Source organism: Bufo gargarizans, chromosome 5 (assembly GCF_014858855.1).
Source record: "Bufo gargarizans isolate SCDJY-AF-19 chromosome 5, ASM1485885v1, whole genome shotgun sequence".
In the NCBI taxonomy this organism is placed as follows: Eukaryota; Metazoa; Chordata; class Amphibia; order Anura; family Bufonidae; genus Bufo; species Bufo gargarizans.
The window spans coordinates 427,564,045-427,586,213 of NC_058084.1; the positions used below are offsets into that span (position 1 = coordinate 427,564,045).

General features: G+C 42.1%; 1 protein-coding gene across 5 annotated transcripts in view; it reads right to left on the reverse strand.

Annotated features, from left to right (window-relative positions):
• The window catches only part of ARHGAP12 (Rho GTPase activating protein 12), an 89,342-nt gene that overhangs the window by 15,553 nt on the left and 51,620 nt on the right, over window positions 1-22,169 (reverse strand). The window contains exons 3-11 of one of the 5 annotated variants that reach the window (XM_044292867.1): window positions 18,894-19,151; window positions 14,820-14,963; window positions 14,447-14,527; window positions 13,776-13,904; window positions 13,467-13,547; window positions 7,764-7,838; window positions 6,788-6,849; window positions 3,601-3,673; window positions 330-434 (exon numbers count right to left, since the gene is read on the reverse strand). In XM_044292867.1, coding sequence (XP_044148802.1) covers window positions 330-434; window positions 3,601-3,673; window positions 6,788-6,849; window positions 7,764-7,838; window positions 13,467-13,547; window positions 13,776-13,904; window positions 14,447-14,527; window positions 14,820-14,963; window positions 18,894-19,151 — 1,008 coding nt within the window. The remainder of the gene's footprint in view (window positions 1-329; window positions 435-3,600; window positions 3,674-6,787; window positions 6,850-7,763; window positions 7,839-13,466; window positions 13,548-13,775; window positions 13,905-14,446; window positions 14,528-14,819; window positions 14,964-18,893; window positions 19,152-22,169) is intronic. The other 4 variants (XM_044292869.1, XM_044292868.1, XM_044292871.1 and 1 more) reach the window with 4 other exon arrangements.

Genomic DNA, 22,169 nt, shown 5'->3' on the forward strand with positions numbered 1-22,169 from the left:
AAAAGGGTTGTTTCAATTCTTTAATATTGAAGGCCTCAAGCTTAAAAAGTCTCAAATAATGGCATGTACCGTAATCTGTGACTTTTTAATGCTGCAATAGTGGTATGAGAAGATTGACAAATGTCCCTCGAAGAGCTCACTCACAGCTGGTACACGTTATTGTGCAGACTTTCAAGCTTTTCTTACACAATAACCGAAGAGCAAACCATCCAGATGCTAACAATTTACCTTATTACAGAGGGAAGGAATGTGAACTGTACTATTTTCGGGTAAACTACGTGTCCCTCGAGCTCCAGTTTGCTTATATTGAGAACGGGACAAGATCTTACCTCTATAACGTTTTTTTTGCTGGATTTATCCTTTGAGGCCCATTCCACAGAGGCTCCTTTAAGGTCGATGGTAAACTCTGGTTTTGATTGGTTTCCGCCAAACTTCTGAAGACGAGCAAGAAATGATATATTAGGTCAGTAATGGCAAGGACACGATTTGTGTGGCATACGTGGCTGGTATAAGCGGAGGTAAGAGCGGAGAGTTCAGTGCCTACAGATCCCGCTCGTGTACGGGTTGGCATGAGAAATGCCATCTAGTAGACATGGGGGTGCAGCAAACAGATGACGCATTCATGCCACAGAGATTTCTAAAAAAAATGGCATATAAAGAACACATGACATCTGCTTTGCTAAAGAAGAAAAGGTAACTGCACTATGGTGGAAGAGACACTAAAGAGAGTACGAATTTAAAGGTGACCTGTTAGCTGAATGACCCCTCCCCAAACCTCCCAGAAGATCTGACCAATCTGCTCCTCATGTTCCCAGATCCAATCCCAACAAGGTTGCTGATGGAGGAGCACGTGACCAAACTAGTCCATCAAAGAATAGTAGAACATACGCAATAACGTGGAGGCCACTGGCAGCCAAGTTTGGTCAGCAACCATCTTAGGACTGGAGCGCAGAGAAAACAGTGGAGCAGACCGTGCTACAAGGGGGGGACACTGCTCAGTGGGGGACAACTGCACTGATGGGCTTACAACTGTATATTAGCAAGAGCTCATAATGCCGTTTCCAGCATCTGGGTAAAGCGGACAACCTCTTTAAAACTACTTCCGGTTTGTTTTAGAAAAAATGCAATTTAATCACCTCTCATGTCATACTTAAATGATCAGTTTGGAGGCAAGGAGGTGGAGGCCTTGAGACGAGAAGTCAGCTTGGCCACGCCAAATCAGTATTGATGGATGTTACTGAGGAGTTCTCGGGAGGTCTGCTGATGTTCCCGGTCCTCAGGGGGGTTGATCAATACTGATTGCACAGAATTTGGTCACAGCAAAGCTGACTTCTCGTCTCAAATCAATGACTACAAGCCCCTCATTTAAATTAAATTCAAGCAGTGATAACAGGAATAGACCATCACATGAGGTCACTGTTAGGGAGATGGAGAGAAGAATGGTCAGGCACTCTGGGTGATTGGGGGATGCAATACCGAGCTTACAGGTTCCCTTTAAGAATGAGCCAAGTAACACATAAGAGCAGAGCTATACAGTTAGGGGAGTGTCTGTCGACAGACAGTTGACTGATTCTAGCGGCAGCCACAAGAAATTCTCATGCATCTCAAGGATATGATACATTGTGTAAGTCCAGGACCATGTACATGCAAGGCGTTTGAACATTTACTTCTGACATAGATTGCTGGTGAAATAGTGCACTACAACAAGCACATGCAGTAATGGAAGATACAGGACCGACATTTACATAGTTGACAAAATGCTGACGATGGAGAGTGTTTTTCCAGGCAGAGAGGAGAGACAGGAGGAGCACAGACACTGAACAACGAGTGCAGAAGGACTTGTGGAGGAAAGGGAAGAAAGGCAGTGTCTCGGAACAACAAGAGGCACACATTAGCAGGAGACATACAGGGCATGGGAACATTTACAACTTCCAATCACAATAAAACCTCATTTACAAAATGGGTGAGATAGACACCAATAAATAATTCCAAGGGGTATAAATTGCCTGGTCACGGGGCTTGTAGTTAGACTAGACCACTTTCAGCTATTTTCTTTTGTTCGTGCTGGTGAAAAAGCTTTTTTCATGATTTTTTTTATTTTGTAGGGCATGCTGGGAGTTGTAGTTTTGCAACAGCTGGAGAGCCGCAAGTTGGCAATCCCTGATATATAGTATATTTACCCAATTTCAAGAAACCTCCCCACTTGTGCCGGGCCCCTCACCGGTAATATACTTACCTGCCTCCCCGCGCCGCTCCTGGTCCCTGCACCGCCGCTGCTGCTTCTCCTGGCAGGCGAGCCTTCCTAGCGTTACCCACCATGCTAGGGAGGCTCCTCCCCGTCTGCCATTGGCTGCTCCTCTCAACCCGACACCGGATGTTTTCATCCGTGTGCAGGGAGAAGCCGCAGCGGCGATGCGGGGACCAAAAGCGGTGCTGGGAGAGTGGTAGGCACTGTATATTACTGGTGAGGGGCCCGGCACATGTGGGGAGGGGGGGGCTTGAAATTGGATAACCCCTTTAAGTGGCTAATCTTCTGTTGATCTGTTCCATCTTAGGGTACTTTCACAGTAGCGTTTTTCTTTTCCGGCATAGAGTTACGTCACAAGGGTTCTATGCCGGAAAAGAACCGACCAGGCATATCCCCATGCATTCTGAATGGAGAGTTATCCGTTCAGGATGCATCAGGATGTCTTCAGTTCAGTCGTTTTGACTGATCAGGCAAATGATAAAACCGTAGCATGCTACGGTTTTATCTCCGGCGAAAAAAAGAAGACTTGCCCATAGGAATGTATTACTATTACTGCCGGATCCGGCATTCAAAATACTAGAATGACGGAACCGTCCTTCTGGCCTGCGCAGACAGGTAAAAATGTGAGAAAAAAAATACAAGACGGATCCGTCTATCCGCATGACAGGTGGAGAGACGGATCCGTTCTTGCAATGCATTTGTGAGACGGATCCGCATCCGAATCAGTCTCACAAATGCTTTCAGTCACATCAAAATCTGCGGATCCGGCAGGCAGTTCCGACGACGGAGCTGCCCGCCGGATCACACTGCTGCAAGTGTGAAAGTAGCCTTAGGCTGGTGATTACCTAAGAGTCAGAGTTTAGCAAAGGGGAAGAGGTCAGTGATCTTTCTGTCCTACAGCAGACAGGGCAGGTGGTGGACTCACAGTCAGGTACTGAAATCCAACATGCATGGTCTCCCCATACACTCCAGATGGTCAACTGATCCTGACGAAGGCGAGTGCTTTAAGGAGCCCTGCCAATTAATGAAGAAGCTCTCCTATCAAACACAAGAGCCTCACACTACGCTAAAGTTCTGTAGCTGCCATAAATTGGCGCACACTTTTATAATAACTTAAGAAAAACAATCCTGTAAAACGTCCCTAAAGTAGTGCTCTCAAATTAACAGAGGCCAATTAATTAGTTTATAAAGAGGAAATTGAATTAGATGATGATTTGGCAGATACTGCTGATTCTCTTTAATTAAAAGCAGGCAGCCGGGACACTCGGGGCTCCAAATGATAAAATTGTGTAGTTCTACCTGTAGTGTTAAGTACAATCGTGACGATGAAAATGCAATGTGGCTCTCCTTACCCAGCTGGCTCCAGTGCCTTGGAACAATATAGATGACCCTTGCAGCACGGCCCATGACGATGTCCAGTTCTTTCTGAAACACCAATAGAGTTTAATGTCAGGGCTAGTTACCTTCATTGATTTGCAGCTATCAGAAGCATGCTATACATGACCAATGGCAGAACTGAGTATAATGCAATATGTTGTGGTGCGCTCCTGAAAACTGTCAGTAGTGATCAGGATTGTAGACCAAATGGAGACCCTAGACATCAGTCAGTCCGACCGAGTGAAAGGCTCTTTGCCGCTGACCGTTAAGTACAAGTACTTGCCAGCTGGAAGCCAAATGAAGCAACATTTTAATTAAACTAATGAAAAAGATTTTTAAGCACAGAATACACAATTCATTAAATTTACAAAAAAAGCAACACATACATACAATGCATTTAGACCCTTTCACTTTTTTCACATTTAGTTATGTTGTCCCCCATCCATCTGCATTCAAGACCCCATAGTGAGAAAGTACATTTTAGAAATGTATGCCAATTTATTAAAAAGGAAAAACTTAAATTTTGCATGGACATTCAGACCCTTTGCTATGAAGCTTGAAATTTAGCTCCAGGGGCCTCCTATTTCTCTTGATCATCTTTGAAATGTTTCTACATCTTGATTGCAGTCCACCTGTGGTGGTAGATTCAGTTGATTGGACATGATTTAGAAATATACACCCCTGTCTAAATAATGTCTCACGGCTGACAACTGGAAGTTCCCAAGAGCATAGTGGCCTCCATCATTCTTAAATGGAAGAAGTCTGCAAAAGCCAGGACTCTTCCTAGAGCTGTTTGCCCCACCAAACTAAGTAATCTAAGGAAAAAGGCCTTGGTAATAAAAGGTGACCAAGAACCCAATGGTCACTCTGCCTGAGCTCCAAAGATCCTGTGTGCAGATGGGAGAAACTTCCAGAACGTCACCCATCACTGCAGAACTCCTCCAGTCTGGGCTTTATGGCAAGAATGGCTTAGAAAAGACTTTGTGAATGTCCTTGAGTAGCCCAGCCAGAGCCCTGACTTGAACATATCTGGAGAAACCTGAAAATGGCTGTCCACCGATGGTTACCATCCAACCCGACAGAGCTTGAGGATCGGAAGAGAAGAATGGCAGAAAATTCCCAAATCCCAGAAAACCTTGTGGCATCATACCCAAGAAGACTAGATACTGTAATCACTGCCAAAGGTGCTTAAACTAAGTTCTGAGTAAATGCTTTGAATACTTATGTCTAGGGATGAGCGAATAGCCTACGGATGAGACTTCGCATAACTTCATAAATTAATTTCTACTGTAAAAAAAACATTTCCCGAACTTTGGTTCGGTTCCAAGTGGTACCTCGCTCCGTACAGTATTCCAACAAAGTATTATGAGAATCGACTTTGGATGTTTTATCTGAAGTCCATTCGCTCATCCCTACTTATGTCAGTGAAACATTTTAGTTTTTCCTTTTCAATTTAAATTAGGCTACTTTCACACTTGCGGCAGGACGGATCCGACAGGCTGTTCACCATGTCTGATCCGTCCTGTGGCTATTTCGCCGTGCCGCCGCTCTGTCCCCATTGACTATAATGGGGACGGGGCCGAACCCCCCGTGCAGCACGGCGAAAGGCCAACGGACTAAAATTACTGCATGTCAGGCTTTTTAGTCCGGCGGCTTTCGCCGTGCACCGCCGGAGCTCCGCCCCCATTATAGTCAATGGGGACGGAGCGGCGGTCCGGCGAAATAGCCGCAGGACGGATCCGACATGGTGAACAGCCTGCGGCAAGTGTGAAAGTAGCCTTAGCAAAGATTTTGAACATTATGTTTTCACTTATTATGGGGTATTGAGTGCAGAATGATGGGTGAAAACTTGATTTTTATTTTAGCATAAGATCGCAACATAACCAAACATTAAAAAAGTGAAAGGGTCTGGAGACTTTCCGAATGAGTTGTAGGTGTCCATAGACCTCATCTCCTATAAAGCAGCGGGACAGTTTGTTTTCCCAGCAGAATATTGTTGTACAGTACCTGGTATAATGCACACAGATACTAGTAGATATCCGTATTATGTGCATAGTCATGTGACAATTCTGCAAATTATAAAGAAGGTCCTATTCTTGCCTGTATTGTGGCTAGGATGGGAGAGAGAAAAATGCAGAATGCACATGGCAGGTAACCCACTGGACAATCTTAAAGAGGACCTTTCATGGGTCCAGACATTATGAAATAAGTAGGGGGTTGTGTAGGGCATAGTGCAGGCATGTAAGATCACTTACTAGCTTATCTGTCCAGCGCTCCGTTCCCCCTCTGTGCCCCCCTTTTACTTTTCACGCCTGGTATGGTAATGAATATCATCGGAACAGGGAGGAGGAGACGCCATGGTTTCTCATTGGACGTCTCCTTTTCCCTGGCTGTAGCGCGGTCCAATCACAGCGGAGAGCGTCACAGCCAGGGAGAAGGAGACGTCCATTGAGAAACCCTGGCGTCTCCTCCTCCCTGTTCCGATGATATTCATTACCATACCAGGCGTGAAAAGTAAAAGGGGGGCACAAAGGCGTCTCCCTACCACAAGACACCTTTGGATCATTTTATTGAACTGCATGTATTATGTACTAAAAAAAAAAAAAAAAAAAAAAAAAAATTGTAATTGTTTTTCATTAAAAATGTGGTAATGTTTGGCTTCCGCAGCCTGTATGTATTACAATACATAAGCAAGGTACTGGATGGAATTCAGCGGCTGTTTTGCTAGATGAGTTCTCAGACGGCTTGGTTTACAGCCCCTCCATCATCTTCTGGACATTCATCTAAGCTGAATTATGAGCAAATGAGTGTTCAGGAGAAGACAGTAGGGGCTGGAGACTGAGGCATTACGCCGTTAGAGATATAATTGTTCCCAGCTGCTTCGTTCTAGCATCATTTATTGGTCTTCCGGTTCCAGTCTGCAAACTTCCAGCAGTGACCTGGCCAGTCGTTGGCTGCTGCAGTGCACATCACACCGTCCGTCTGGAACGGGGGCCTGAAGACCAGTGAAAGAAGCTGGGACGAAGCAGCACTGAGCAGGTAAGTAAGTACAGCAGGTAAAAAACAAACAAAAAAAAACCTGAAGAACTCTTTTGAAAGGGCATTGAAGTGAGGATCCCTCACAGAGAACACAACAGAGGAATCATTGAACATACTACTAACCTAATTTTTTTCCCATTTTCTGTGATTTTGGTTACATTTAGTACACCATACTTTTCTTGATCCTGCAAAAAAAAAAAAAAAAAAAAAAAAAAAAAAAGTTTGCTTATTTTGCAGGGTAATGATGGTAATATTTAAAGTCTGTTCTCCTTGAGTCTGTGTTAGCTAAATTTGGCTCATCGTTAAGCTTAACACTTTTGTCAAGTAAGGTTTCTCCATATTTTTGCACCACACCCTACTGGAGTGGCTTTGTCCTTTCTTTTTTTAAACTTTTTAACATAATTCCTAGCAGCATGCAGCAAATTCACAGTGAAACAATTTATTTTATTTTTTTGATATTTTAGGCTTTTAGCTTGAGAAAGGTAAAAAGAATTGCTTGTTTTACATTTTAGTAAATGTTTCTGGTAATCATATTGGGGGAGGGGGATATTTTCTCACATATAAAACTTGCAAGTGCTATTGTGTGCCAAAATTAACTAATGTTTGCACTTTTCCGCCACCCTTGTCACTTTGGTCGAGGACCAACATATACCAATATGTGCACCAGAAAGCTAGAGCACATTACATTAAAGATCTATATCCAGGGGCGAACTGGACTTCCATTATGGAAGCACTCACTAGTATGCAGGAGTCGCGGGGAGCAGTGTGCCATGTGCTTCAAGCTCTGCCTGTACTCCCCCCCCCCCCCCCCTCCCTAGTCTTTTCCAGTCCGCACTGCACGCAGTTAGGTCACAAAGCAGGAGAGGTATGTTAGATTCAGGTCCGATATGGGGTCTGATCTGAGGTCTGATATGGTGGTCTGATCTGGGGTCTGAACTGAGGATCAAATATAGGAGTCTGATTAAAAAAAATCCTCCTCTAAAACCTAGGTGCATCTTATCGACAGGTGCCTCTTATAAAGCAAAAAATACAGTAATTCTGAAAATCTTTTCATGCCACCCTGCATTACCAACCAAAAAGCAATGAAAAAAGTACTAACCGCTGACTGGTGCTTTGGAGAAGATGGCGATGTCTCAACATCAGGGAAGTTTTGCTTGGATGTAGTGGTCGAGTCCTACAAAATGAAGACATTCTTTACATTTTTTTCTGATCACAACACGTCTGGGAATGAGACATGAAGAGTTTCTGATGCTCATTTTACAAGATATTTAAAATAAATAAATAAACCCAATCAAACTGTACACTACACAAAAATCAATCTGAACACAAATTACACCACACACAAACAGGCTTAAAATGACTTCATCACATCTGGGAAGGTTTAGGAGAATATATACGGTAATATAGTAAATATACAATGCATTCAGAAAGTCTTCAGAACCCTTCACTTTCACATTTTGTTATGTTGCAGCCTTGTGCCAAGATAAAAAATAATTCCAGGAGTTTTCCCATCATTCTGCACTCAATACTCCATAATGGCAAAGTGAAAACAGAATGTTAGAAATCTTTACTACTTTATTGCAAAGGAAAAACGAACACTCTTTAATTTACATAAGTATTCAGACCCATTACTCAGGATGTCGTTGAAGCACCTTTGGCAGTGATTACAGCCCCAGTCTTCTTGGATATGATGCCACAAGGTTTGCACACCTGGATTTTGGGATTACCTGCCATTCTTCTCTACTGATCCTCTCAAGATCTGTCAGGTTGGATGGGGAGTGTCGATGGACAGCCGTTTAAAGGTCTCTCCAGAGATGTTCAATTGGGTTCAAGTCAGGGTTCTGGCTGGGCCACTCAAGGACATTCAGAGAGTTGTCCCTAAGTCAGTCCTGTGTTGTCTTGGCTATTTGCTTAGGGTCACTGTCTTGTTGGAAGGTGAACCTTTGGCCCAGTCTGAGGGTCAGGGCACTCTGGATCAGGTTTTCAATAAGAATGTTTCTGTACTGTGCTCCATTCAGCTTTCCCTCAACCCTGACCAGTCTCCCTGTTCCAGGCACTGAAATACACTCCCACAGCATGAAGCTGCCACCACCAAAAAGTTTAATCTTGGTTTAATCAGAGCAGAAAATCCTTTAGGCGTTTTTTTTTTTTACTCCAGGTGGCTTTGATGTGTCCTTTCCTTAGGAAAGGCTTCTTTCTGGCCACTCCACTATAAAGCCCTTCTGGACGTTCCTTCCATCTGCATACAGGATCTATAGATCTCAGCGAGAGGCCCTTCTCCCTCAATTACTTAGATTGGTGGGGCGGCCAGCTCTGTGAAGCTCCATCATGGCCATCTCCATCATGCTTTAAAAATCTTCCATTTAAGAATTATAGAGGCCACTGTGTTTTTGGAAACCTTCAGTGCAGCAGGAATTTTTTATACCCTTCTCCAGATCTGTGCTTCCACACAATCTGGTTTCTGAGCTCCACAGCCAGTTCTTTCCTCCAAATCGCTTGGTCTTTGCTCCGAAATGCATTGCTAGCTGCAGACTATATAGAAAGGGCTGTGTCTTCCAAATCATGCCGATTCCAACTAAATAACCACAGGTGGAACTAAAAGTGTAAAAACATCTCAAAGATGATCAAGAGAAATGGGAGGCCCCAAGAGCTAAATTTCAAGTGTCATACTAAATGGTACAGATGTCCACGCAAAATTTTAATTTTTCCCTTTTAATACATTAGCAAAAATTTCAAAAATGTTGTTTTCACTTTCTAATTATAGGGTATTGAGTGCAGACTTAAGAGGGAAATCTTTTTTATTTTAGCACATAACTAAATGAGAAAAAGTTAAAAGGTCTGAAGACTTCCCTAATGCATGTATTTGAGATCCTAAAGACGCCAGCGTACTTGCAAGTACCCAAATCATGGGCAAAGAAACGTTTGAGGATCATGATTATAGAGAGCCACCAAACACTACAATACTAGACCAGGCAGCTTGCGGGTGCCACCTTCATTACAGACATGGCAGCATTGTTACCCATACCAACTAACTGAACTCACACTTCTGTGAGTACTGAATTTTGGAAAGTAGAAAGCTGAACCTTGGTTGCATTTCGCAGAAAGTCCTTTTTTTAAATCCTTCGAGGAAGTGTTGATGCATGAGACCCAGTTTAATTTAAAGGCTGCATAACACTATCCTGTCATTTTTTTTAAAATTTTCAAATACATCTAAATTTAAAGAATGAAGGGGTATTTTTGAGATATTTTCCTCTGGATAGGTTATCAGTATCTGATCGGTGGGAGTCTGACATGCCAATGATCATCTGTTTGAGAAGGTACTGGCGCTCGAAGTAGCCTTCTTGCAGCTTTCCCTAGGCCAGTGACGTCACGGTCATTGGTCTCATGGCCTAGGCGCAGCTCAGCACATTGAAGTGAATGGGGCTGAGCTGCATTACTAAGCACAGCCGCTATACAATGTACGCCGCCGCTGTGCTTGGGGAGCCTTCTCAAACAGCTGATCAGCAGGGGTCTCAGGTGTCGGACCAGATAGGTCATCAATAAAAATATCTCAGAAAACACGTTTACAGCAGATCTATGTGTCTCCATGGTAACAGACAACATGCCCTGTGTAGTCACCCTACAGTTAATACTTTTGTCCCCATTGGTCCTCACTTCTTGCTAATCCCCTAAATTTAGTAAACACAATGTAGGGGGACATATGAAAATTAGAGAACATTGAGTTAGTTTATTGTCTGCATAGGAGACATGGAAAGTCTTGATTACAAGTTTCCTATTTGAATTTGTTTCACTTTTTATTTCAAAATTTGGTTGCAGAGGTGAACATGGCCTTTAGATATCATATGTAGCAAGTATTTGTTGCAGAAGTGTTTAAGACTGTCTGTCCCCTAGTCACAGCTATGGCCTGAACCACACAACTTTAGGTTTAACCTTGTGTGACATGCTCATTTTTTTTATCTCTTTTTATTTAAATATTCCCATCTGGGACATTTATGGCATATGCACATGATATGCTATATGTCGGATGAGAACGGGGCCCTGTTTTATAGGCGTCATGAGCAGAGTGATGGCCGCACAAAAACCATGGCACACGTTTAGTTGGCTACTTGGCTATTTTCATACACACTTGATCAAATATTGCAGTGTATGGATCAAATCTTCCATAATCCTCAACGATACTATCAGTAGGCACTGGCAGTTGTCTTCGGATCATAAAAGTGGTTGCAATTGAGCTACAATTGACGAGTGATCAAGCCAATGCCTCAAACGACAGGTTTCATTCAATTTGACCATAAGAAATTGAATGGCAATCTACTTACTTGGCCCTCGGGTCGAGAAGCAGAACAGTGTGGTCAGTTTGAGGAGAATACATTGTATCTGCACATGCACTTTTAAAAACATAATAAGGGATACTATCTATTTAAAAAGATTGCCAAATTTGGGGGGCGGGGGGGTTTTGAGATTTGATAAAAACAAATTGCTGTTAGTAATGTTACCTGATATTACGAAATAAAGAGAAAAAAAATGCCCATTTGGGGCAGATGTTACGAGGATTAATAACATGCGTATGCAGATACACCGGTATGATTCGTTCTGTTATTTGAGATCTGTATTTTTTTCTAACTAGCTAATTTCAAAATCATAAAAAACTGCAAATGAAGCAGAAAGAAAAGTATAGGACGGAAAACCTCCTAAATGATAAGGATCTCCTTAGATAGGGTAACTGTACAGTAATCTGCTAAATCTGAACTAGTGGGGACAACTGCGCCTACTAACTAGCCCTTAAACTGGCATTTAAAGGGAATGTATCAAACATATTTTTTACATCTATTTTTTTCTCTGTACTTTTAGGTAACAAAACATATATTTAAAAAAAATTATAAATATTCCAGTGCTCACACAACGTATGCCAACACGTCCTGTTTTCTCATCACTTCTATGTTTTGCTGTGCAGACAGGGACAGGGTCAGCAGAGAATGGGCGATTTTCCGGGAATTTGATATTGATGACGATTTTCCTCAGGATAGGTCATAATCAGATCGGCGTTCTGACACCCGGTACCGCCATCAAGCAGCTGGTTGAAGAGGCCACTGCTCTCCGTGGAGCTCCGGTGAGTGCTGCGGCCTCCTCTCAGCTTACCAAGCCCAGTGCTGTCCATTAACTAGCGGCTGTGCTCATTATTTCAGCTGCGCCTAAGCCATGTGAACGATGTACAGTGACGTCACTGGCCTAAGTGCTCATGGAGCGCACAGTCTCTTTGAACAACTGATCGGCGGGGGTGCCAGAGGTTGGACTCCCGGCAATCTGATAAAAGGTTTACCCAAGACCCACAAAAAAATAAAAAATTAGGGATGGCCATAGCGTCCTGGTTCCAGTGCCCCCTGTCCCAATGTTGCTGCACACATCACTGACTGACTGGAAGCTACTATATCAGGGATGGCCAACCTGCAGCTCTCCAGCTGTTGAAAAACTACAACTCCCAGCATGCCCAGTCTGCCTACAGCTATCAGCCTACAGCAGGGCATGGTGGGAGTTGTAGTTTTACAACAGCTGGAGAGCCGCAGGTTGGCCATCCCTGTACTATATGTATGTAGACAAGTCACACTTCTGGTCGGCAGTAATGAGAGCCACAGAGCTGGACCCTTAAAATGTTCTATGTGTCAGACAAACCCTTCAATGACAGCTCTACTGTATTGCTGGAGAACCAAATAAAGGAGGACTGCAGTACGGTAAGCATCTATTGACAGGATTTTTACAATTACCTCCCCTTTATTGAGGCTGCCATGTTGCACACTCACACTGAATTCACAGACAATACAGGAAAGCCAATATGTCTACCTTAGGAATGAAAAAAAAAAAAAAAAACACACACACACTTTTTTCTCTTCTAAAAATTGAACTCAAAATAATGAAACTAAAATAAAATACATGATACATTCCCTTTAAGGGGCTGCACAAATAAAGTCCCTTCCCTTCTGTTCTTCCGATTTTTTCTTAAAAATGTAAGGCTACTTTCACACTGGCGTTTGGCTTTCCGTTTGTGAGATCCGTTCAGGGCTCTCACAAGCGGTCCAAAACTGATCAGTTTTGCCCTAATGCATTCTGAATGGAAAAGGATCCGCTCAGAATGCATCAGTTTGCCTCTGTTCAGTCACCATTACACTCTGGAGGCTGCCTGCAGCGTTTTGCTGTCCGCCTGACGAAGTGGAGCCAAACACAATCTGGCACAGTAGAAAACTGATCCGTCCCCCATTGACTTTTAATGGTGCGGATCCGTCATGGCTATACAAGACATAATACAACCAGATCCATTCATGACGGATGCATGCGGTTGTATTATAGTGACGGAAGCGTTTTTGCATATCCCTGACGGATCCGCAAAAAACACTAGTGTGAAAGTAGCCTAAGAAGAAGAGTTACCATGGACTTTTTTGACTAAGGGGGCTCACACACAGAGGAAAGTCTGACCACTGTTGCACATCTATGGGTACCTTTCATTATAGTAGATAGCAATTTTTCTTTTCAACTAAGTTGCAAAAACTGATCATCAAGGGCCAAACATCCAGTAGTTTTCATGGGCATTATTGTAGGCATATATTGCTATGTTATGGTACATGAAATGAAATTTACTGCAAAATGCTATTAGGGCTATTTAAAAATAAAAGTCTTTCTATTCAGATCAAAACAACTTTTCTTTCCGTCATTACACAGCAGGCAGGCAAGCGTATTCACAGATCAGAAGAATTTTGGGAATGTGGACATGTGTTGGCAAGCAAGCACACACCAGAGACAGTATACTAACTTTCATAGAATAAGATGAGGTCAAAAAACCAGGGCTAGGTATGTAATACTCAGAAGAATTACGCTTTTGCTTGATATGCAACTGCAAAAAACAAAACGGACCTGTTAATGTCATTGCTGTCTTCTGTCGGAGGTATAGGATTACAATTTGTTCCTACAGAACCACTGCCAGAACAGGCTACAGCATATACAGAGTATATAACCAGAACTAGGGATGAAGTTCTTGATGACAGAGTCACTGCTCACTCCTGCACCGTCAGTATGTCATGGTGATCTGGTAAGCGAGGACAAAAAGTAGACATCCCATTACCTTATCATTGGCCTCCAGCAGATAGGTGCTGTGTCGCCACTTGGTTAAAACAATTGGTTCTTGGAACTTTCTATCAAGACTCCGGCTTTTAGTGATCTCTCTCTGATGAGGTGGTAATAAGGAGTTATACTAAAAGATAAGAAATACCAAGAAATACAACACTGTGAAGCTTTTTAGATAAATTTACTTGAAGTGGTTGAAAAGTGACAGCAATACTGGAGTATATGAATGTTGCATAAGATCTTAACCACAAGTAGGTTAAGAAGTCCCCACCTAATTCAAATTGAAGAAAAATCTGATTAATATGGCAGCCATTAATGGAGGATGTGGTGTTCCAAAAAAACCTTCAAACTTCCAATATGATTTACTGTAGTCCTTTTATTAGGTTTAAAGAGAATCTTTAACCTAAATTTATTTTTAGAAAGATCTGATTAATAATGCTGCCCAAAGTGGGAAATGGCATGGTGTGACTGGTTGTCAGCCAAAATGCTATAAACCCCTTATTCTGCTAAGCTACCATCATGATGAGGTTTATTTTTAGCCTTTAGGAAAGCCACAGATTTACCTAATCTAGGAGAATTATTTTTTTCTCCATTCACAACTTTATAAATGGATGTTATGAACATCATTACCTGTAAACATAATCTTTACTCCTTTATTGCAAACCTTACCTTTGGCAGCTCCCACTCAGAGCGTGATCCATCAGCACTGTAGTAATATGGTCTGCCTTGATCGTCCACGTGCTTTATCCACTGTAATGAAATTGCATTTTCAAAAATTTTGACCGGAGCAGCACTGGTAGTCTGGCCCAGTTGCTTCTTCCTTAGCACTTGGACCAGAGCATCAGTACTTTCAAACTGCAATGTCCAACTCTAACCTTAAAGATAGTTTATCTTTAAGGTTATTTTATGGTGGGCCAAATATTAAAAGTCCCCCAATTAGCTGACTTCATTACATTTTATACATTAACTACCTACGCTCAGAGCATTAGCAAGTGCAGAAAACAGAAAGAGTGAAGAATATAGGAAACTATCACAGATATACCTTCTCATTGGTTTGGTCATTGATAAAAAATGTATGGCCATGCTGATCCAGTTCTTCTGACCACCCTTTGGGAGGAGACCCATACAGACTATCTGACTGATTGTGGTCATAAGCGTTGTGAAAATTTTCTTCAGCTGAAATTTGCTAGAAAGAGTTGGAAAATGTAAAGCTCAAGCACAAAGTATGGAAAAATCACCCAGAAAAAAAATATAAAATAAGCAAAGACGTTACATTTATTACATAAAAATTTATGTTTAAGAAATTGAAATAACTGCAGGAAATGTTATTTTCTTAAAACTAAAAAAACAAACATACAATACCCGCCTGTTAAAGGGGTTTTCTGGGTGTATCATAATAACAACCTACCCTTAGGATAGGCCATTAACATCTGATTGGTGGGGGGGGTAATACACACACATGGCCAATCAGCTGTTGGAAGGGGGGTCACAGAGCTGCAGCTTCTTCCTCAGCCAGTGATGTCACCTCCATTGGTCACTTGGCCTTTCTGTAGCTCCATCTCACTCACAGCAGACGTGCATTGTATAGAATGTTATGGCCTCTTCAAATAGTTAATCAATGGGAGTCCCAAGAGTCAGACCCCCCCACCAATCAATCAGATACTGGTGACCTACCTTGAAGATAGTTCAGAAATATTTACTCCAGTAAAACCCCTTTAACTGCCAGATCACACCAGTGCTGATGCTTCGGTGGTCCTCTACAGTCTTTATTTTCCTGAAGCCATATACCCATGTGACCACTGCAGCCAATCAATGCCCTCAGAAGCGACGCCATCATGTATGAGGTGTGCCATTGGCTGCAGTGGTTTCATTAAATGACCACTCAACCATTAGCAAAGGAGCAAGTGGGATTTAACACGTAATGTTTAATATTGTTTTAAAAAGATTTCCTGCAGATAGTTTAATTATTTAAACTTCCAAACAGCCCATATACCAATGTCAAGTTCATGCATTATTTTTGCCTAGTCTTAAAGGAAATGATGTGTGTTTTTAGATACTGCTGTTAAATTCTGGTTATGGCGCCCCTTGGTGTTCTTTTAGACCCCCCCTCTCAGTGCTGGTCAGAATAAGCCGCGCCCAGTGAACCCATTCTTATTGAATTGCCTGCACATTAGCAAGAATGACTCCAGGATCCATGTGGTAGGAGTAAGCAACTACTGAGCATGTTTAATTACCACCAGCACTGGACAAATTCTGCCTCGAGTGAAAACAAAAAGCATGGGGCGCCACAATAATTATGTAAAAGCAATGTCTACACACAGCAACATTTTTGTTAAACAGTTTAAATTGAACTTTAAAGAGGTTTTCTGGGGAGATTTTTTTTTTTTTTTTGAAAATGAGGCAGAGAAGGAAGAAAATTAAAAAAGAAGCAATACTCACCTGCATTGATCCCTGCTGCTTTCCACTTCCTGGTGCTGACACGATGCACGGGAAGAAGCTTGGAATACCTACACAGCCAATCGGTGGTTGAGGTGGGTCACTGCTGCTGAGCAGGCATTCCAAGCTACTTCCTGTGCAACAAGCTGGGGACAGGGAATGGTGAGCAGCACTAGTGGAGGTGAGTAATGCTTCTTTTTTTTTAACCCTTTCTGGTCTTTTATTATTATTTTTTAATATCTCCCTGGAAACCCCTTTTAATGGCTGCATGAAAGAAAGAAGGTAAATTTGTAGATTTTCATAGAGGCTGGAGCTCCTAGTCTGTAAAGATACACTATGACATGAAGCAGAACAGAACATTGGACCCTTTTAATTTAGAAAATAAAAAAATCTATGTACGGTTTACAGGGAAAAAGTAGCTTCCTGAGTGTTCGATATTTTTTTTTTTTAGATAGTATGTCGGGACTGTAAAAGGCATTGTAATGTGTAATTCATCACATACCTGACCACACCAGAACAAACAAGTCTATTGACTCAAACAGAAGGGCTGCATTCCCTACTACAATACAATTTAATGTTTTACCATACGGCTGAAACCATTTGGGATTAGGAATAAAATGATTCCCTGTCAATGGGGCAGATTCATCAAAACTCTCGCTGTGGACTGGTTTAGCGCTATGTAAAAAAAAAAATCATTTTTTCAAAATGGTATGGCCCGCAATGGAAAGGAGAGGTGCACTGAGGGACTAGGCCACACCCTCAGTGCACCAAATGCCTAATTTGCATAAATGCAGGATTACATCAACTGATTTTCACATAAATAGGTGTCATTTTATTCAGCAGAGTTATGCCTACCAGGCGGTATGGTATGCCTGGTTTGATAGGTTTGTTCCTGCAGAGGGGTGCTCTATAAGGGGGTCGCCTAGTATTAGAAAGAAAGGCCTGCTTTTATTTTCAGAAATGGTGTCACTCCTGAAAAGAGGCCACAACTCAGGGACTCGAAAGCTGAGGGAAGGGCCGGTCATTTTCATTAATGCTAGACCATTCCTTTAACACTTGTGCATTTGTTTGTTTTACTTTAAAAGCTGCAAACACGTGCATGTTGTTTTGCCATAGTGCAGTAATCTACCACTGATCGGACATTTTTTACTCCACAAATAGAAGTCACCAGGAAGAGGCTTCTAATAGATGAACCTCCCCAAATGTGATTATTGTCAATCCAACATTCTTTTTGGTGTCTTATTATCAAAAACGCTTAAAGAGGTTCTTACAAGAAAAAAATCTGATCAATACTACAGGATGGAGAATGGCATGTCCCGATTGCTGCTGTATGCTATGGCTAAATGTGGATTCTGTTCAGCAAATGTGTACCATTTTATTGTATTTTTTTAAAATTCCCATTCATGTGTAGCTAAAAAAAATCCTGCTTAAAAATCGAAGCATGCTGTGGATTTTTTAAAGCCTTTTTTTTTTTTTTTTTTTTTAGTATTGCCTTATACCCATTTTGGAGCTTAAAATATTGAACCCCTGTCCAGACTTGAGATTCTCTAGTAGCAGGTTCTGAATTTTTACTCTGTTCCATCAGGCAGTTCAGCTGATGGCTCCTTATCTCTGCTTTCTAACCTCCTAAACACTCATCACAATTCTTATCTTACTGCTAAGAATGTGGCTTAAAGGGAACCTGTCACCAGAATTTTGTGTATAGAGCTGAGGACATGGGCTGCTAGATGGCTGCTAGCACATCTGCAATACCCAGTCCCCATAGCTCTGTGTGCTTTTATTGTGTAAAAAATCTGATTTGGTACATATGAAAATTAATCTGAAAGGAGTCCTGTATGTGAGATGAGTTAGGGACAGGACTAATTTGCATATGTATCAAATCAGATTTTTTTACACAATAAAAGCACACAGAGCTATGGGGACTGGGTATGGCTGATGTTCTAGCGGCCATCTAGCAACCCATGTCCTCCGCTCTATACACAAAATCCAGGTGACAGGTTCCCTTTAAAAAAGTGTTTGACCTTTTAGAAACCATTTATAACAGAATGGCTCAATATTTTTTAATAAAGACCAATTGAAAAAAATCACTTCGCACAAAATGAGTAAAATGCAATCATAAAAGAATAGTGCATAGCCTTTACATTCCCCAGCATGCTCTGATTTCTAAGAAGGATTTTCTTTAGCTACATGTGGATGGTATTTTTAAAAATTACAATAAAATGGTACAGATTTGCTGAACCACCAGGGCCACGTCTGAATGTATCTTTAGCCATAGCATAGAACCACGGATAAAGAGCAGCTCTGGTAGGGAAAGGATCATCCATTTATCTCATGTTCTGCCATTAATTGGCTTTATTAATCAGATTTTTTACTCTGCTCAGGAAACACCATGCTCTCTTCAAAATGCTAAGGTCTAAGTCTTCTGTAAATGCATTCTCTCATTCTTACTTATGGTGCTCAGATATGTTACGGGTCCCATGACATACCATGCAAATAAAGATTTTTAACCAGAAACAAGTAGATTTAAATGAAAACTGGGATATTGGAATACTTTACTGAAAGTGACATAATAAAAGTGTCCTAGTGGTGACAGAGCCCCCCTGTGAATACAGCCATACGACATCAGCTCCAATATACAGGAAATAAGCCAGCATATCCGCTCTGCTGTAATACTACCTACCTCATGGTCTGCCTGAGTAAAGGACTCTCCCCTACTTGGGTCTTTAGTGCAGCGTGGGGGCTTCCAAGTCCGTTCCTGTGTAGTTTTATTATAATAATAGAAACGTCCAGTGTTATCTTTGTGCGTTTCCCACTCCCCTGTAATTTGGACTGGGGGTGCATTAGGTTGAGGGGGTAGATAGGACTGAGAAATCTTCAGTTCTTGCAGATTTGCATACACGGGAGAATCAGGTCTTGCAGTGGCAGGAGAGACAGAAAACTGAAGAGAACAGACACCACAAAGAAAAAGTTACCAATTACTAGAAAAGGAGACACCCATCACCACCATCACCCCGATCCATTACATTTTCCGACACAGCTGCCATTTTGCTTGACTGCAGATATTAGCAGAGGTAACAATTATAATAAAAATAAAAAAAAGACACAAAACTTCTGCAACTCAGATATATGCCTTGAGTAGCTCCACTGAAAAGATGATGTAAATCACGGCTCTTTCTAGGCTTAAGAGTCCGGTGGGCGGTCCTATCAGTGATTGACAGCTATGGCTGTATAAATGTTCAGCAGGAAAGGCTATATATCTGCTCAGCTCCTCCTGCTCTATAACATGCTGCAGGTAGACTGGACTGCATTTCCAGTGACAGGTTCCCTTACAGCCCTAAGGTCTGTAGTCAGCGGATTACTTTTAGGGTATATTCACACAATGCAGATTTGTTGCAGAAGCTTTGGTTACTTTTCCATTCATCTAAAAAGGGGGCTTGAAAATCCATGTGCTTGCTGCCAAAACAGCCCCGTTCACATAAACGGAACTCATTTTTAGTTGCAGACATTTCTGCTCTAGCCTTATGATGGTCGCTTTCATTTTCGTGTTCCAGTACGTGGAGTCATATGGCGTTGTACTGTGCAGTTAAATAACCCAACCTTAAGGAGGCTTATTCTCAAGCAAAATGGCAGCTTCTTCAGGATCACCTCATTGCTTCCATTTTTCCAGCAGCAAAATTTACTAAATGTGTTTATATTGCTATTTAAATCGCTTTTAAAAGTGAAATAAATGGAAGCAATATCTGAATCTCAGAGAATTACGGTTTCATTTATGAAAACTGCTGCAGGGAAAAAGTGGAGGTGCTGCCCAACTGATCAGCTTGGGGTCAAAAAATACAATTTACACATCCACTTCTCCTCTGCACCTGTATTCATAAAGGATCAGACACCACAGGTCAAATAATGGGGACTGTGCCAGATGTATACAGATACACATAAGGCTAGTTTCACACCAGCGGCAGGGGAGTCCGGCAAGCTGTTCCGGCAGTCCGAGGGCACACGTGAACTAGCGGCAGGACAGACCCGACAGGCTGTTCACCCGCCGGGACAGCCTGCCAGACTCCCCTGCCACTAGTGTGAAAGTACCCTAAACAATACAGTGTGTATATATATATATATATATATATATATATATATATATTTATTATATATATATATATACATATATATACATACACACACACACATACACATAGTGTACAAAGAATAATTCTGATGAAAAGGAACTCTAACCCCAAATGATATTTAACAAGAATTTAACTGGAGTTCGCCGTTATCAGCCGTTTTAGGCTAGCGAGAGGTGGACTAGTGTTCTTCAAAGGAATTATTCTCCCATGATCGCCACGTTATGATACATTTACATACATGGGTGACGTGAAGGACACAAGCAGATATGGTATATAGGCGGCACTGCAGGGTTAGTGCTCCTTTAAAAAGCATTATTCAGAACGGTCAGGTTACCAGAACTGATTTGCAATTCATTTTAGAAGTAAATGTGAAAATTGAAAGAAGGTCTCATTCAGGAAAGTATTCATGGGGCTTTGGGAAGCAGAGATATAAGCTGCTGTATGCAGGCTCCTAACGCTAGACAGCAGCTTTATCATTTATATACGGGATATGAGATATGTGTACAATAACTCGAAGGGGGGGTCCGCAACGCCCTGTTCCTCCTCCTGCACATTCTATTCAAACTATGGTAAAGACAGAAACTAAAGGGCTCATGCACTCAACTGTATGTATTTTGCAGTTTGCAAAACACGGATCCGCAAAAAAAAAAAAAAAAAAAAAAAGAAGGATGACATCCGTGTGACGTCCGTGTTGCATCCGTTTTTTGGGCGGATCTATTTAAATAAATGGTTCCACATACAGTCCGCAAAAAAATAAATAAAAACGGAACGGACCCGGAAAGAAAATACATTTGTGTACATAAGCCCTAAGTCACGCACAGAAACCCACCAGTCCCACAGACTGGAGCGTCGGCATGGATGTTCAGCCGCTGCTCCACTCAAAGTGAAATCAGTCCTGCAGTGGACCTTGCATACAGTAACCGGGATCTCTGCTGCCTGAGCGTCTATGGTATGGCTACAGTCAAACCTTGCATTTTTAGGTTATTGGTGGAGGTGTACTTTATAAGGGGTTGTCCCACAAAAAAACAAACAAACAGTCTACAGTTTTTAAACCAGCACCTGGATCTGAACACTTTTGTAGATGCATGTAATTCCAGGCCTTTAAATGTCACCCCTTAAACCCCTGGGAGGTAGATTTCAGGTCATTGTCCTGCTAGAAGGTGAGTCTCTATCCCAGCCTCACATCACTGGCAGACTGAAAGGTTTGTGTCAAGAACTGTCCTGCATTTACCGAGAATGGGCCCCGAAAGGGAAGGAAGTGAAGAGGTTTCCTCAAGAACAGCTCTGGACTTCCTGCCATCCACCTTTCCATCAATCCTGACCAGTTTTCCAGCCCCTGACAATGAAAAGTATCGCTACTGCCTGATGCTGCCTCAACCGTGCTTCACTGTGGGCATGGCGTTCCTGGGAGGATGGGTTCATACCACTCTATGGCCCAGATTTACTAATCCTATAGATGACGTGACCCTAAAGGGGTGTTCCCATCTCAGACAATGGGGGCCTGTCGCTAGTATATGCCCCCATTGTCTGAGAGGTGCAGGTCCCAGAAGTGGCACCTGCACCTATCTCTTAAACTGAGTCGGAAAAGTGAAGGAGGGTGTACCATCCGTGTCTGCGTCCGTTTTTTCCTACAAGACCTTGGTGCAATAAAATTACACTTTTCATTAACCTTACTTTTTTCCCCCGTCAGACAAAAAAAAAAGGAAGACACAAGGAAACACAACTGAAGCAAAATCGGACACGGACCAGTGAAGCCAAATCACTGACAGTGAAAAAACACTGTCGTGTGCATGAGGCCTAATGCTGTATTAGACTGCCCAATGTGGCAGACA